At 41.1% G+C, this 17197-nt stretch overlaps 2 protein-coding genes across 4 annotated transcripts; one reads left to right on the top strand and one right to left on the bottom strand.

Annotated features, from left to right (window-relative positions):
- Positions 1-1230: 1230 nt before the first annotated feature.
- thap4 (THAP domain containing 4) lies at positions 1231-9031 on the top strand. 3 transcript variants are annotated; one of them, XR_011980575.1, is made up of 6 exons: positions 1231-1382; positions 1985-2141; positions 3662-3771; positions 4818-4921; positions 6641-6816; positions 8037-9031. XR_011980575.1 is itself a non-coding variant. In XM_072690974.1 (5 exons), the coding sequence occupies exons 1-5, from the start codon at positions 1358-1360 to the stop codon at positions 6755-6757; spliced, it is 513 nt and encodes a 170-aa protein (XP_072547075.1). In that variant the 5' UTR covers positions 1231-1357; the 3' UTR covers positions 6758-9031. The 3 variants fall into 3 exon arrangements, 1 of the variants encoding a protein (XP_072547075.1); XR_011980574.1 differs by having other exon boundaries at positions 6641-6825; XM_072690974.1 differs by having other exon boundaries at positions 6641-9031.
- A 143-nt stretch (positions 9032-9174) lies between these two features.
- bokb (BCL2 family apoptosis regulator BOK b) lies at positions 9175-16732 on the bottom strand. The gene is made up of 5 exons (XM_072691147.1): positions 16525-16732; positions 14617-14835; positions 12587-12715; positions 10084-10247; positions 9175-9985 (listed from the first exon to the last, which is right to left on the bottom strand). The coding sequence occupies exons 2-5, from the start codon at positions 14801-14803 to the stop codon at positions 9866-9868; spliced, it is 600 nt and encodes a 199-aa protein (XP_072547248.1). The 5' UTR covers positions 14804-14835; positions 16525-16732; the 3' UTR covers positions 9175-9865.
- Positions 16733-17197: the final 465 nt, after the last annotated feature.

Genomic DNA, 17197 nt, shown 5'->3' with positions numbered 1-17197 from the left:
TTTATAGTGGCTTATCTTCACAAAATATAGCTTTCTTTTTTTCTGCTAAACAAGAAAAACAATTAAAAAACTATATAATACGTACACGTAACACTGGCATGCTGTCAATAAATAAATAAATACATAAATAATTCATAAGAATCAATTTATTTCTTGTATTTATAAATAAATAAATAAATAATTTATAAGAAACTACATATATAACTCTTATATATATAATAACAGAAACTATATAATACATAGTGTTTTGAACACTGGTATGTTGGTCAAAAAATAAATAAATACATAAATAAATACATAAATATATATATATATATATAGTGAGCATATATGCATAATAATAATACCTATTATTATTATTATTATTATTATTGTTATTATTATTATTATTTATGTTCTTTAAAAAATCTCGAAATAATGACTATATTGGCAGTTTTTGAGACTTTATAGTGGCTTATTTTTACAAAAATATAACTTTTCTGCTAAACAAACAAGCAAACAAAAAAATCATGAAAGAAACTATATAATACGTAGTGTTTTGAACACTGGTATGTTGGTCAAAAAATAAATAAATACATACATACATACATACATACATACATACATAAATACATAAATAAATAAATAAAATAATATATATATATGTAGTGAGTATATATGCATAATAATAATAACTATTATTATTATTATTTATGTTCTTTAGAAAATCTCGAAATAATGACTATATTGGCAGTTTTTGAGACTTTATAGTGTCTTATTTTTACAAAAATATAACTTTTCTGCTAAACAAACAAGCAAACAAAAAAATCATGAAAGAAACTATATAATACGAAGTGTTTTGAACACTGGTATGTTGGTCAACCAGCACCAGACCAGCATAAACCAGCTTAGATCAGCATGGAATTCATGCTGGTCCAATTAAAAAAATAATTAAAATAAAAAAAATACTTACTATAAAAAAGAAATAATTACATTAATCTAATTAACCTCAAATTAATGACTAACTATGTATAAATAATGCCAATACATTTTAAGAAAGTAATTGTGGAATAGTACGTAATTATTAAATAAAATAATGAATTATTTTTAGATCATATTTTAATAAACATTAGCAATACTTTCGAGATAGATGTAAAGTTAATTAATTAATAGACATATGAAACAGCAGACTGTAGTCAGGTGCAGGTGCCACGGACTACATTTCCCATAGTTCCGTGCTTCAGAATCAGAGGCGGGTTTAACTTTGACAAGCTGTTAGCTCGCTAAGCTAATCTCCCCGGCGTCCGGTCATTTCGGCGTTTAGTTGATAAAGTTCAGATCATCTCTGGACGAAGTTAAAGCTCGTTTCTGGGGCGGAATGTCGTGTCCAGTCAGTCAGCCCGGTAAGCTGTGGCACTGCAGTTAGCGTTAGCATGTTAGCTAGCTAGCATGTCCAGTTTAACCTAGCCGGTGCAGTGCAGGCTAATCTTAAAAACAACAGAGGGAATTATTTCTGTCAGTATTTATTCTCTAAAAGGCTATTTTACAAAAATACAAAGGGTCAGGACAGTGTGTAGGATGTCTAAATAAAAAAAAAAAAAACGAGCCAATAAAATATTACACTGGACAAAAGTATTGGGACACTTGGTCATTCAGTGCTTCTTCTGAAATCAAGGGGATTAAAAGAGCTGATCCTGCTTCTGTTGGAGTGACTGTCTCTACTGTCCAGAGAAGAAGACTTTCTGTTAAAGTCTGGAGCATTGATATGGTTGCATTCAGCAATAATAGCATTAGTGAGGTCAGGATGGTGGATGATCATCCTCCCCAACTCATCCCAGATGATCCCAGATGATCCCAGATTCACTCTCATAACAGAAATGGTAGACATGTCAGTTCTCTTGGTGCCGAGCTGTCTCAGATAATCAGCATTTTCTATGTTAAATGTCTAAATCACATTTATTTAAACATTATTATCAATATAACCCTGTTGATGTTTTCCTGGCAGCTGTGGACCTGAATCCAGCTGTGCTCCCTCTCGACTGGCTTTTGGGTACCTGGGAGTCGGACGAGCCAGGGGAAGGGTCCTTTCCCTCCATCACACCTTTCCGCTACACAGAGACTCTGCACTTCTCCCACGTGGGACAGCCTGTGATTAACTTCATGTAAGCAATGCAGCACTTCTGTGATAACGTCCTGTTATAGCTTAGAATATCAGTTCAGTGACACCAGAGACTGCAGGAAGCCTGGACGGCTCAACGTCTCTCATACATTACAACTACAAGTCTAGCGTCTCTGCTGGCTTGTTGCAGTCTGATGTGTAGCTCCGCCCATCCTCATATGTTTCAATGACAAACAGCCACGCCCATTTTCCCCATCTCATTTCCCTCCTCTAAACTCTCTCTCTCCATCTACAGCATCTCCAAACTGCAGCAGGTAGTCTCAGTCTCCCTGTGCTGATATCGGCCCATTTTTAATTATAATAAAGATAATAAAGTGTTTAACCCTTACTCTGCTCTATCGTAATAAGGCGGGGCTACACTTAGGAATGGAGTGATTGACAGACAGACCGTCTTGGCTGGAGGAGGCCGGTCGCCTGCAGCAGGACCTGTATGGCCCCCCTTTCTGGTCGTTACATGGAGGAGCGGAACTGTAGAGCGTCCACTTATTGACAAACTGGGAATCCAGGAGGAAATCCACTCTGCCTCAGTGCTGGAAGCTCAGTGAAGACGGTCTGGGACACTGAGGCTTGGTCTGGGAGAAGGGGGCGGGGCTACTAAATTTACATTTACATTTACATTTATGGCATTTAGCTGACGCTCTTATCCAGAGCGACTTACAAGGTAACTCGTATTACAGAGGTGGGTCAGTGTAGTGTTAGGAGTCTTGCCCAAGGACTCTTATTGGTGTAGCGCAGCATAGTCACCCAGCCTGGGAATCGAACCCCAGTCTCCCACATGGTGTGGTAGCTCAGTGGCAGGTAGTGGTGTTATCTGTTGCGCCACACCAACCACTAAATGAGTAGACGAGTCTGGTGGTGGGGAGTTAAGGCTTCATTTCTATAGAACGGAACTGAATGGGGTGTCTCCAGTGTTTTCCTATGTGGGATCCATCGTTATGAGAGCTAGGCTGTGAATAATTGTGATCTTTAAAAGCAAATGATGAATCTGACCTAGACTTTCTGTTAGGAATGAATTTAAGAAAATTCTTGGGGAGATATTGATGAAGGAGGCCTATTAATCTGACATTGTTACATTTCCGTTTGTTGGGTCAGGCATCAAGGCATGTTGATTAATCCCCAGAAGCTCCTCAGGAACAGTAATTTGATTTATCAGTTTATTACAGGCTCATTTACAAAGACCAGTATTGACATAAAGATTAACTGTCAAAATTATTAAAATAATTAATGCATAGATCAATAATTTGAGTGCTTTATTTTTTAAACATTAACCAAACTGGATTCAAATGAACTGGCGCTGATATTAAAGACCACCTACCTCAGAAAACATACGCCAGTAAACCGCACCATTCACTCCCCAGTTCGTACAACTGTGCCGTTTTCAATCAGTTCAGTTCATTTGAGTCATAACATCAGAGGTGTCACGAGTGGACAGGGTAATGGCCCTACTGATATTTTACATATACATGCATTACATACATACTTTTATTGACTTTATCTTTACAGGTTTAATGCTTTTCATGCTGAGAGCAGAAAGCCCCTTCACAGAGAATGTGGTTTTATCAGGATTCAGCCCGGCACCAACAACGTGGCCTTCATCATCGCACAGAACTCAGGTGGGTTCATACAGTTTTTTTTATATTTTTTTATTTTTATTTTAAGTGCTCACACATTTTTTTTAAATAATATTTTATCCCTCTTTAACTTAATTTATTATATATTTTCAAATTTTAATGTTTTATTGAATTTTTATTTATTTTATTATCTTGTTATTTTTGCATTTCATATTTTTATTTTTTGGAATAGTTTTTTCCATTTCCTTCAATTTATTACGCTCAGCTACATTATAAATGAGGGTCGCTCCAAAATTAAAGCAGCATTATGGAGAATTGGCATTTCTTGCTCCTGGGTTCCCCCTCCGGCTCCACCACCTGTAGCAGCAGTAGCAGCGTTCCGGCCCGGAGTGGGAATGATGGAGACACTGTTCTCCCTGTTCAGCATCAACATGATCCTGAAGCGGCTGATTTAAGGTAGCAATGCTGTATAAAGCTGCTTTAAATTTGGATAACGTTCTACAGAAAACAAAACATGCCATTTTACGCAAAACTTCAGACTTCAAACGCAGAATTTCTACTTTCTTGTTTTCTGAATTTTACACTGAAACACTGAAATGTGCTGATGTGCTATTTTTCCAATGTAAATAACTGTGCAATGCCATGGTGCGTTCTCTCTCTCTCTCTCTCTCTCTCTCTCTCTCTCCACTGTTCTGTACAAGTCCGGGTGACGTAGAAAGCAGATGATGATTCAAAAAGTAGCCATATGAGTATTAACTATTATTATTATATACAATAATAAGTGGAGTATATAGTATTTAGTGTAAACTTTTGCGCATAAACATTGTATCTCTATTTGTTGTTTTAAACTTTTCTCCATAATGTGAATCTGGCAGTTGTTTTTTATACTGTATCAGTACTGTACTGTTTGGACTTTCATGATGAACGGACCAATAGAAATGCTCCATAATTCCCTGGAATGAAATCTTTTACACTGACTTCCATTAAAAGTTCAGGAGGCCTTTTCCTCCTCCTGTAAAGCTGCTGTTTTGGAGATACAAGGTTTTTAAAGAGATTGAATGACTGAGTGAATGTGTGAATTTTAACAGGGCTAGTAGAGATTGAGGAAGGAGAGCTTACTGGTCAGCAGCTGATCCTGCAGAGTCGTGCGTTGGCCAGAACATCTTTCGCCAAGGAGCCGTATGTTCAGCAGGTCAGTCTTTTACACAGTTAGCCTGATCAGTGTGAACACACACACACACACACACACACACACAAGTGAACTAGAGGCATTGAGCACACACACACACACACACAAGTGAACTAGAGGCAGTGAGCACACACACACACACACACAAGTGAACTAGAGGCAGTGAGCACACACACACACACACACACACACACACACACACACAAGTGAACTAGAGGCATTGAGCACACACACACACACACACAAGTGAACTAGAGGCAGTGAGCACACACACACACACACACAAGTGAACTAGAGGCAGTGAGCACACACACACACACACACACACACACACACACACACACAAGTGAACTAGGGGCAGTGAGCACACACACACACACAGAGCGGTGGGCAGCCAACTCCAGCGCCCAGGGAGCAGAGATGCTGAAGGGTCTTGCTCATGGGGCTGAGTCTGGGTATCGAACCCACAACCCTGTTATCAACAGCCCGAAGCTTTAACCACTGAGCCTCCAATGCCCCTATAAATATCGCTGGTACTGTGTGTAGCCCACTAGCACTAGCTGGAATAGGGTGTCTACTGGTCATCTGGAACACAGCATTTGGGCTCCTATGGACTCTTTCAGTGCTACTGTACATGTCCAGATGTTTGCGGACACCCACTTTAATGAGTGCATTAAGCTGCTGACTCACAAACAGTAAAATTCCACAGTGTGTGTGTGTGTGTGTGTGTGTGTGGACTAGTCCTTATCAACAAAGGCCTAGCTTATGTCTACAGAGGTGCCACTTTACCTTTACACCTGTATTCCACCTGCTCAGGAGTTTATTGAGGTGTAAAATGCAGTGATGTGTCGTGATGCCTTAATCCTGAGGTGGCGATTCAACAGCAACAGCATCAGTTCTGATTGATTAGAGATGGGCAATATGCACTGTGGATATCATCAGTGCGTAAACACTGATCATCTGCATGTTTCATTACGGAGAGTGTAATTAGTCCTGTTTAATTGGATTAATAATCACTGAATTTCAATAGCATGTTTTTAAAAACTGGTGCTTGTTGTCTGTGTGTCGGAATATTAATAAATAAATATTATAAATATTAGTGATAAATATTGTGATATAATATTTTAATCATATCACCTAGCCCTACAATGCAGTATAATAATAATAATAATACAGTTTATTTATAAAGATTATTTATTTCTACACATTTATTTATTTATATACCTTTCATGTAGCTCAGTGTTTTACAGCACAAAGTTCAGACAGACTAGAAAACAAATAATTAATTAATAAAAAATAAAAAGGCAACAAATAAACAAGCTGTATTAAAAATAATTTAAAAAATAATATGCACAAGATTAAAACAGCAATAATAGATAATTAGGCAATAAAATAATAACCAATTGAACAAGTTATGGTTTAAAGAAAAACTAAAAAGGATCATCAAAAAAGTCAATAAAAGCATATTTATTAGTTTTATTGTAAACATGATTAAAGAGGAATAATACTGAATGAACTATGCACTCAATTTTGTCCAAAATATAAATTAGGCTTCCATTGTTGTATTTTCTGTATATTCCACTGTTCAGGGTTTTTATAAAAATCACGCTGAATCCTGAATTTTCATGATTCACTGAATCGCTTCCTAAAGAATCGTAACTGAATTGAATCATATTTGAGGTGAGAGATTAACAGCCCTGCTTATCTGCCATGTCTGATCAGATCTCTAGGCTCATCCAGCTGAGGCCCGACGGCAGACTGGAGCAGACGGTGTCCATGGCCCTGGAGAACCAGCCTCTGACCCAGCATTTACACGTTACCTATCGCAGAGCCTCCTGACGACAGAGGAGCGAGGGAACGAGCCGGAGCAGAAGGCATTAACCGTCCTACAGTCAGCGGTCATTAATGTACTATGCACGTCTCATTGCACTTACGGCACGATAACAGAGAAATAAACACATACCGGCACCTTACTGACAACTGCAATTACACATTATGATAGTTGACAGTTTTATCTTTATTCCTCCAGGGATTCATTATCACATAGTCACTGTCACACCAAAACCTTGTAGCTCCATTTTTGGTGTTAATATAATGTAAGTTTGGCAGTTGTTTTTTACATGATACTAGACTTTCCTGATAATTGGACCAATAGAAATGCTCCACAATGACTCCCATAGAAGGTTAAGCAACTCTGCTCTCCTGTAAAGTTGCTGTTTTGCAGATATAGGGTTTTTGTGTGACAGTGATGGTATGTTGGATTACGGGGTGGATAACCACATTAAACTGCATTAAAAACTCCTGACCTGTGCATTTACATTAGATCTATAGTAAAATTAAATTAAATAGAAATGTAATGTACTCTCCTAAGTGTGGGTGGTGGTGGTGGTTCTCATGCATAGCCCTCTCAGATCTGTACCTCTGAAGAAACACTGAACCTCTGTAGTCATGCTGGAGGTTTGAACCCTCATTTTCTGGGAAGCATTTCTCCTCTGCAGCCATAACAAAAACAATAACAAAAAGATTTGTCTCAGGAATTTCCCCCTAAAACACAAGAGCTCATTCTTCTCCATAGACTCTGCTCTGTTTACAGGCCTTTGTGCTGATTCCTGGAAAGGATAATCTGCCAGCCTTCCAGTTTCTGAGGATGTCCAAATATTTGTGGACACCCCTTCTAATGAATGCATCAGCTACTTTAAGTTGCACCCATTGCTGACACAGTTGTGCAAATGCACACACACACACAGCTTGTCTAGTCCCTGTAGAGAAGAAGTACTGCCAATAGAATAGGACTCGCTGGAGCAGATCGACATCATGAACCTATCAGCACCATGCTGCCTAATGCCTGGCGTGGAATAGAGGGATATAAAGCCCATCCAATAAATAAATAAATCAATCAATCATAAGACGTTTTAAAATCAGAATACTCAAACCTAGCATACTTTTCCACAAAATCAATGATGTTCTTCTCCTCTGCTTCCACTGGATGCTTGCTTGAATATCAGTGCATTAATAAGCTTATATGAGAATCCAGGGTTCAGTCATTGGAAAGAATGGGGTTTACACTGGAGTTATTCTACTATTACTAATATTGGTTTAAATTCTGTGTTACTTTCAGGTTCTCCTGTCCAAATAAAAGCTGAGAGGAGAAACTGACCTTCAGAAAGACTCAAGTGAAGCTTAGTTTGTATATCAGGTGTATTTATTAAGTGGTGTGTTTGGTACTACTGTATATGTGGTGATGCTGAACATTATCTGTGTTGACTTCAGGATATAACACTTATCAGCCATAACATTAGCAGCACCTGCCTATTATGCCACCAAAACAGCTCTGACTTGTCCAGACATGCAGACTTTGCAAGACCTCTGAAGGTGTCCTGCTGTGGTGTCTGGAGCACCAAGACTTACGTTAGCAGCAGCAGATCCTTCCAGTTCTGTAGGTTGTGAGGTGGACGGGGCCTCCATGAGAGTCAATAAGACATGAGTCCGGTTCATAGGTTGTCCTTCTGGTAGGAACTGACCACTGCAGACCGGGAGACCCCACCCCACAAGACCTCCAAACCTGGAGTGCAATCTCCAGTTCTGGAACCTGTGATCACAATGGCTCTGAGCCAATCAGTTGCATCAACAGTTCAATGAACCATCGGTGGTTTCAAAATCCATTGACCAGCTCTATAGTCCAAAGTGAAGACCGGTGTGCTTCAGATCCACTGGGGGGAGCCATTTCTTCATGAGCAGTCAAAGCCGTCCAAATACGTCCACAGTTACTTCATCAGGTAGATGTACATCGTCTTCACAACGTGCCTCCAGGTTGATACAACCATAGATAGCCAATGGGATTGGACTGTACTGTCCACGCTTGTCACACACTTGGACCATAAGACCTGCCTGATGTTCTGACCCAGTCGTTTATCTAGAACCTCACAGGGGTTCTCGTCAAAGTGTCTCTTACGTTCACTCGCCACCTAATATGAAGATCCGCCCCTTGTTTTCCATACTGCACCGGTCAGGAGTGCTAATGTTATGGCTGATTGGTGTACAATTGTGTTCTGTGTGATTTAATGTTAATTCTAATGCATTTTAGGATTAATAAACCTCAGAATATCTATGAAATTCTCTTCTTCCCCATCGTTGAATTCCTCTGCATCAATGAATATGCACCTTTATCATTAAAGATAAAAATCTTTATTTTTGCCATGCATAAAGCAGCAAATGGGAACAGTTTGAACACACACACACACACACACACACACACACACACACACACACACACACACACGTCAAAAGTGCATTGTGACTTAATTTGCCACTTCAGCCAAAAAATAAAAGTGAATTAGTAAATATAAAAATCTAATTAGTTAAAACACATCACTCAAAAGCATGCAGTATAAAATCAGTTATGTTAGTAGGCCAACACATCAAACAGCAGTATCGTGTATTAAAATGAGTTAAAATATAGATATAAAAATAAATAAAAGCTAAAGAAGCAGGGCTTGGTCTGAGAGCACCTGTATGTTCATGTTTCCACCTGGTGATCAGAACATCAGAGCTGATGTAGATCCAGGCTTTCTGCTTAGAAGTGCTTCATGAATCTGGGTGTCTTTCAGTCCATAAACCTGATATTGCACATGTCCTCCTGCTCAGCACCACCCCAGATCCCCCAGACCGCTGTGAGCCTTGCAGTACATGCTTATCTTCTACAAAGTGTTTATGCAACTCCCAGCAGAGGTCCTCACCTCCAAACCTGGAGTGCAATCTCCAGTCCTGGAACCTGTGAGCACAATGGCTCTAAGCCAAATCGGTTGCATCAACAGTTCAATGAACCATCAGTGGTTTCAAAATCCATTGACCAGCTCTATAGTCCAGAGTGAAGACCGGTGTGCTTCAGATCCACTGGGGGGAGCTATTTCTTCATGAGCAGTCAAAGCCGTCCAAATACGTCCACAGTTACTTCATCAGGTAGATGTACATCGTCTTCACAACGTGCCTCCAGGTTGATACAACCGTAGATAGCCAATGGGATTGGACTGTACTGTCCACGCTCGTCACACACTTGGATATGTCCCCCTGGAGGAACAGTAGGAGGAGTACGGGTCAGTGGGTTTTATTGCCATTAGAGGATTTGCAGAACTGAGAGTAGCTGTGTTAGAAGTTCAGTTTCTTACCCATCCTCCTCTCCTCTTGAGCCAGGGAACTAGACTCTTTCGGACAAATTCCCCCAGGCTGTCCACTATGGTGTGTATCATGGCTGGGTAACCCTGTCGGACACAGTCCACTGCCAGACCCCCAGCGACTGCAAAGATGGCCACCACCTTCCCCCATGTGATCCCTGAGGGAGCGAGGAGAATTAAATGTAAACACTGGGCTCCAGTGTCCAATGTTTGTGGACACCCCTTCTAAAGAATGCTTTCAGCTTCTCTCTGGAGCAGATAGTAAAGATCATGACCCTATCGGCTCCATGCTTCCTAATAATGCCAGGTGTGGGCTAGAGGGGTATAAAGCCCCCCAGCATTGAGGAGCTGTGGAGCAGTGGAGTTGGGGTGGTGATTAACATCCTGACCTCACTAATGCTCTGGTCGCTGAATGCAACCAAATCCTCACAGCAATGCTCTGCTCCAAGCTCTAGTAGAAAGTCTTCTTCCCTGGACAGTAGAGATTACAGTCACTCCAACAGAAGCAGGAGAAACGTTTTAATACCCTTGATTTCAGAAGAAACCATGAATAAGCAGGTGTCCCAATACTTTTGTCCATGTAGTGTATAAATAACCTTTTGGTCACTTTATAATTATTAAATAAATATTATACACATTCATAAACATTCCACCCTAAGATGTTCCTGAAGAAAGAATGAGACATGAGCTATGTCTCATTGTCTATGGAGCTATGAGCCAAGAACCCTTCAGGAATCCTGCTGCGAGGCTCGATCTGCAGACTGGACGTCTACATGCAAAGGTGCAGCCTCGTTTTCCAGAGGTCCAATTTAACGGACCAATCAGGAGCCTGATCTGACGTAACCTGGAGGCTAAAGATATTAGCCGCTTCTCAGCTGCCAGCTCTCCAAGCCAATTTCCCCTGAGGAGTCTGGCAGCAGAGCCCTGATACCATCCAGTCCCAGCACTTCGTGACTTTACACTATATGGACAAATGTATTTGGACACCTGCTCATTCATTGTTTCTTCTGAAATCAAGGGAATTAGGAGTGTCTGTACGATCAGGATGTTGGATGATGACAATAAGCACCACCCCTCCTCATCATTCCAGAGAACACAACTCTTCCACTGCTGCACAGCTCAATGCTGCTGGGGGGCTTTATACCCCTCTATAGCCCACACCTGGCATTATTAGGCAACATGGTGCCCATAGGGTCATGCTGTTCCAGAGAGCCCTATTCTATTGCAGTACTTCTTCTCTACAGGGACTAGACAAGCTGTGTGTGTGTGTGTGCGCGCATTTTCACATCTGTGTCAGCAATGGGTGCAGCCTAAAGTAGCTGAATGCATTCATTAGAAGGGGTGTCCACAAATATTTGGACAGACAGTGTATGGATATTGATCCTGTGTCTTGATTAAGTCAATCTTGCACTAGAATCACCCGGCCGTGTCCTGGAATGGAGGACGACTGGACGAAATAGAAAGGTTACGGGGTTGTGAGAAGAGTACATCACTTAGGGAAAGGACCTTTTAGTCCTGGTCGAGGAGCCAAGAGGAGAAAGAAAAAAATAAAGAAAAAAATAAAGAATTACAGTGCAGTCTGTGCCAGGAGAGGAGCCTGGGCATGGCCTTATTTGGCATTTTTAAAGGCATGTTGGAAAAATGTGAAGTACATACGTCCGGGAAGTGATGTATATGGTGGAACGTGACTTGGACATTGGGCCATCATAAGCAATGATGACTTTAACAGCAGAAGCCTCCCTGAGCTGCCAGTTAAACCCAAATAACTAAAGGCAACTACCAGAGCACAGTGAATACCCACCAATTCCCCCAACTACAGTGGGCTGGAGTGGATGTGGGTGGGATGTCCTGACAGTGACCATAGAAGTGATCAGGGCGGTCACCTCACAGTCCTTCTAACATCATTTTATTAAACCAGTTCTGGCATCATTACACCAGCTTTCAGGCTTTTCTACTGGGAAAGATCAGCAAGATTTCTAAATGTCTGTATAATTGGGTTTGGTGTGAAACGCTGGGTTCTAGATAACCTCCCCCAGTCAGAGCTGGAGTTCTACAGTAGAGGTGAAGGGAAGCAGACGTCTGAAGCTCTAATAATAAAAGCTCCTCACAGAGAGTTCTTCACCTAATGGTGATGAAGACGCTGCCTGATGCCTGAGACACTGTTCTACCAGAGTTCTAAGAAGAGTTCGGCTCTAGAACCTGCTTTTAGAACCAGATCATTAAAATGGTGGAGGGATACATGCTGCAGGGTGTAGTGCGGATACAGAAAGTAGTCCCTAAAGAGAACTGGATTAGTGGAGATTCTCTATTCACTATTTTACCCTCATCATCATCATCATCATCATCATCATTCCATATAAACCTCAGAAGACTGGTGGAGCTGCACTGGTGGGTTTGGATAGGAAATGAAGTGTCTTTCTGTCTGAAATGCTGAAACAGGCCTGAAGGCCCCCCAACTCAGACGGGTCTTGTGAGAACACTGTTCTCAGAGACTCACCCAGCGATAAGATCTCTGTGGCCACAGAGAGGAAAGCGTCAGACACCACGCTCTCCACAGACACGGATATGCTGAGCTGCCTCGCAACGTTCCGGTAGATGTACGGCCGCATGTACTCCAGTTCATCACCTGTAAAACACAGCAGGCGGCCACTGAGACACGCTTTAGAAGATTTAGGCTGATTCAGGTCTCTTAGGAACAGGCGAAGGTCTTCATTCTTGTGCCCTCAGTTAAATTCAGACTTGCTTTTGCTTTGTTGGAAATCAGCAGCCCAGCAAAGAATGACTCTGACCAAAAGCACCTAAATCAGGGGTTTGAAATATTTGAGTATTAATAAATACTGATGGGTAAGGATGGGTACTAATGAGTATGGGAGGGTATGGATTGATACCAATGGGTATTAATGGGTATGGAAAGGTATAGATGAGCACTGATGGATCTGGATAGATATTAATGGGTACGGATGGATATGGATTGATAGAAATGGTGGTGTATTGGTATGGATGGATACTGATGGGTACAGATTAGGGCTATCACACTTTCCACATGTGCAATGTTGTGCAGTGTCAAAATGCTGTATATCTTTTTATATCATCATGTATTAATGGCAACATCATGCTAAAAATCCATGTTTTTTTTTATCTCTCAATGTCAGCTTTTTACAGTATCATGCAGTGTGGGATATAGGTGGGTACGGATGAATATGGCTGGGCACTGTGGGGTAAAGGTGCACGTATTTGTCACTGTACAGTGTACACTCTACACGGAGGACACCGTGAAATGTGTCCTCCGCATTTAACCCATCTGTGGTAGTGAACACACACACTAGTGAACTAGGAGCAGTGAGTACACACACACCCAGAGTGGTGGGCAGCCAACTCCAGCGCCCAGGGAGCAGAGAGGGTAAAGGGCCTTGCTCAAGGGCCCAACAGTGGCAGCTTGCCGAGCTCGATACCCCGGCTCTCTAACCACTGAGCCACCACTGCCCCTTTTAGGTGGGTATGGATGGGCACTGTGGGGTATGGATGAATATGGATGGGCACTGTGGGGTATGGATGAATATGGATGGGCACTGTGGGGTATAGATGGGTGAATATGGATGGGCACTGTGGGGTATAGATGGGTGAATATGGATGGGCACTGTGGGGTATAGATGGGTGAATATGGATGGGCACTGTGGGGTATAGATGGGTGAATATGGATGGGCACTGTGGGGTATAGATGGGTGAATATGGATGGGCACTGTGGGGTATAGATGGGTGAATATGGATGGGCACTGTGGGGTATAGATGGGTGAATATGGATGGGCACTGTGGGGTATAGATGGGTGAATATGGATGGGCACTGTGGGGTATAGATGGGTGAATATGGATGGGCACTGTGGGGTATAGATGGGTATGGATGGGCACTATGGGGTATAGATGGGTATGGATGAATATGGATTGTATTGACAAATACTGATGAATGAGTATATGGATGAGTATTGGACCAATATTTACATTTATGGCATTTAGCAGACGCTCTTCTCCAGAGCGACTTACAAAGTGCTTTGCTATTTACCCAAGAAGAACCTCAGCTAGTTAGAATAGACCAATAAATCAAAGGATACCTCCAAGCTTAGACATTACTAAACACAAGACAATAAGGTGACCATAGTACTCTAATCATCCAAGTCCTCTCGGAATATATCAGAACACACTGAATGGGATATTGGAATACAAAATCAATAAATCTAATCTGATCCTGTAACAGATCCTAAAACAGCACACACTCCGGTGACATTAACTGTGAGAGTTTAATAGCCTACCATTAGATACTCCTTTTAAGTGAAGGGCTTTTTGCTCATTTTGAAGTTTAGAAGTTTAAAGGGAAGAAATATCAGATCTGTTTTGGTTGATAATTATTTAAAAACTGGTATCAGTATTGTCAGGCCAGATTCCAGGTGAAGCTGTGGTCCAAACCCATCTTACACTGCAAAACACTTTGTATGAAACAAACCACAGCTCCACCAGGGCATGTGGATTCCTTACCCAGCTTGAGAAGCACCACTGAGACATCCCCGAGAGCCCCATCTGGAACTGGAACGGGCAGGGCAGCTTCAACTTTGGACCAGTTGAGACCTTCTCTGATGATCCTGGAGTAGATGAAGTCTCTACAAAGTATCTTAGACTGGAAGACCAACTCTTTCTCACTGGGGGCTCGGTCCATCAAATCCATCTTCTTAAGGCTCCTCAGGTTCTCACAGTTGTCTGCAGGATAGTCGACAATAACAGTCAAAAATACCATAACACCACATCACGTTTACCGTTCCACCTTAAATAGCCAGCAGTTGAATACACCTTGTAGAGGCCTGGATAGATCTGGTTTTAATGGTAGAAAGAAAAACGAAGTACAAGAACATGAAAAATAAGAACCTGGATTCTATAAATTGGTAGAAAAAGCATTTAAGGTGGAATGGAAAATCATCATAAGATGCTGAAGAATACAAAGGTAACTTAACAGGCAAACAGTTTTCAGTTCCACCTTAAACAGCCAGCAGCCAGATACACCTTGTAGGGGCTCAAATAAAACTGGTTTTAAAGGTAGAACAGAAAGTTAAGAAAAGGAAAAGGGCAAATAAGAACCTGGATTCTATAAATTGATAGAATGCATTAATTATTATCCATTAATAAAATCCACTAATATTATGAATAAATTAAATAAGCAAAAATAAATACATAGATTTAGTGAACTTAAGAGTATGATGGTAAGAACAGTCGCATACAGAGTTTTCAGTTCCACCTTAAATGACCAGAAGTTGGCTACACCCTTTAGGCACCTGAATAGAACTGGTTTTAAGGTAGAACAGAAAATTATAAGTATAAGAACACAACAAATAAGAATCTCTAAATGATCAATTAATTTAATTAATTGATTAAATAAATAAATAAACCAAACAAAAACAAGTGCATTTAAGGTGGAAGCTGGAAAATACAATGGCAACAGCATACAGAGTTTTCAGTTCCATCTTAAATTGCCAGAAGTTGGCTACATCTTTTAGGCATCTGAATAGAACTGGTTTTAAGGTGGAATATAAAATAAAAGTACAAGGCTTACAAGAAAGAATCTGGATTCTACAAATAAACTTAGTGAATTTAAGGTGGAAGCTGAAGAATACAGGCATAAGAACAGTTGCATAGAGTTTTCAGTTCCACCTTAAACGGCCAGCAGTTGGCTACACCTTTTAGGCACCTGAATTGAACTGGATTTAAGGTAGAACAGAAAATTAAGTACAAGAAAATGACAAATAAGAATCTCTAAATTATAAATAAATAAATAAAAACAGATAAATAAAAACAAAAAAGTGCATTTAAGGTGGAAGCTGGAAAATACAATGGCAACAACAGAGTTTTCAGTTCCACCTTAAATGGACAGAAGTTGCACCTGAATAGAACTAATTTTAAGGTAGAACAAAGTAAAAGTACAAGGATAATAAGAATCTAGATTCTACCAATTGGTAAAAAAAAATCTATTATTATAATGAATAAATTAAATTAGCAAAAATAAATTAAGTGAATTTAGAAGAATACAGGGGTAACAACAGTTGCATTCAGAGTTCCACCTTAACCGGCCAGAAGTTGGATACACCTTTTAGGCACCTGAATTGAACTGGATTTAAGGTAGAACAGATTAAGTAAATTAAGTACAAGAAAATAACAAATAAGAATCTTTAAATTAGTAATAACTAAATAAAAACAACTAAATAAATACAAAAAAAAGTGCATTTAAGGTGGAAGCTGGAAAATACAATGGCAACAACAGAGTTTTCAGTTCCACCTTAAATGGCCAGCAGCTGTTCCACACACCTTGCAGCACCTGCATGACCGAATATGGCCATTTAAGGTGGAACGAAGAATTCCAAGTCGAATATGAGCTTTAATGAGGATTAATATAAATACCTTTCCCCTAAAACCTTCACCCCGGTCTCCTGTCCACTGGAGCTCCCTCTCAGCGAGCAGAGAGCCGCTGGACTCCGCTGGACTCCTGGTTAAAAAGCCAACCCGAGGATCTGCCCACTTTCCAACCCGCCCGGCGAACCGACCCGGTCCACTCAGGCTCTCAGCTGTTACCCAACCTGCTGCATTTCAGCCTACCGCGCATACACCCCCGAGCCTGCGCCCTCAGCCCGCCTGGAAAGACCTCGGTTCTGCATTTCCAGCCTAACCGCGGAGCTCCATCCGCACCACCCAGCGTCTCCGCCTTAATGAGCCGCCGCGCCTCCATGCAGCTCCGCTTTGGCGCGCAAACCCGCATGTCTGTCGCCTCCTGGCGGCCAAAGTGAGAAGTGCGCTTCCTCTCCACGGCCGTAAGCCTTATATAATTCACTTACCAGCGTCAATGAAAGGGATTTAGACCAAATATAGACTAAACCTACTTCAAAACCCTTCAGGGAGTGCAGCTGAGCTCCCAGCTCTGTGTGACGAGCTCTTACCGTGACCTGGAGTTACGTACAATGTCCCTCTCATCCAGTCCCCATAGCAGCTAGCGTTCGGACATCATTTCTCTAGATGTGCAGTACCAGCATCTTTTGATTTGACTAAATTCACTCTTCACACTATTTTATTTGAATCA

This window comes from Salminus brasiliensis, chromosome 11 (assembly GCF_030463535.1).
Source record: "Salminus brasiliensis chromosome 11, fSalBra1.hap2, whole genome shotgun sequence".
Taxonomy (NCBI): Eukaryota; Metazoa; Chordata; class Actinopteri; order Characiformes; family Bryconidae; genus Salminus; species Salminus brasiliensis.
This window is presented reverse-complemented; position numbering and strand designations above follow the sequence as displayed.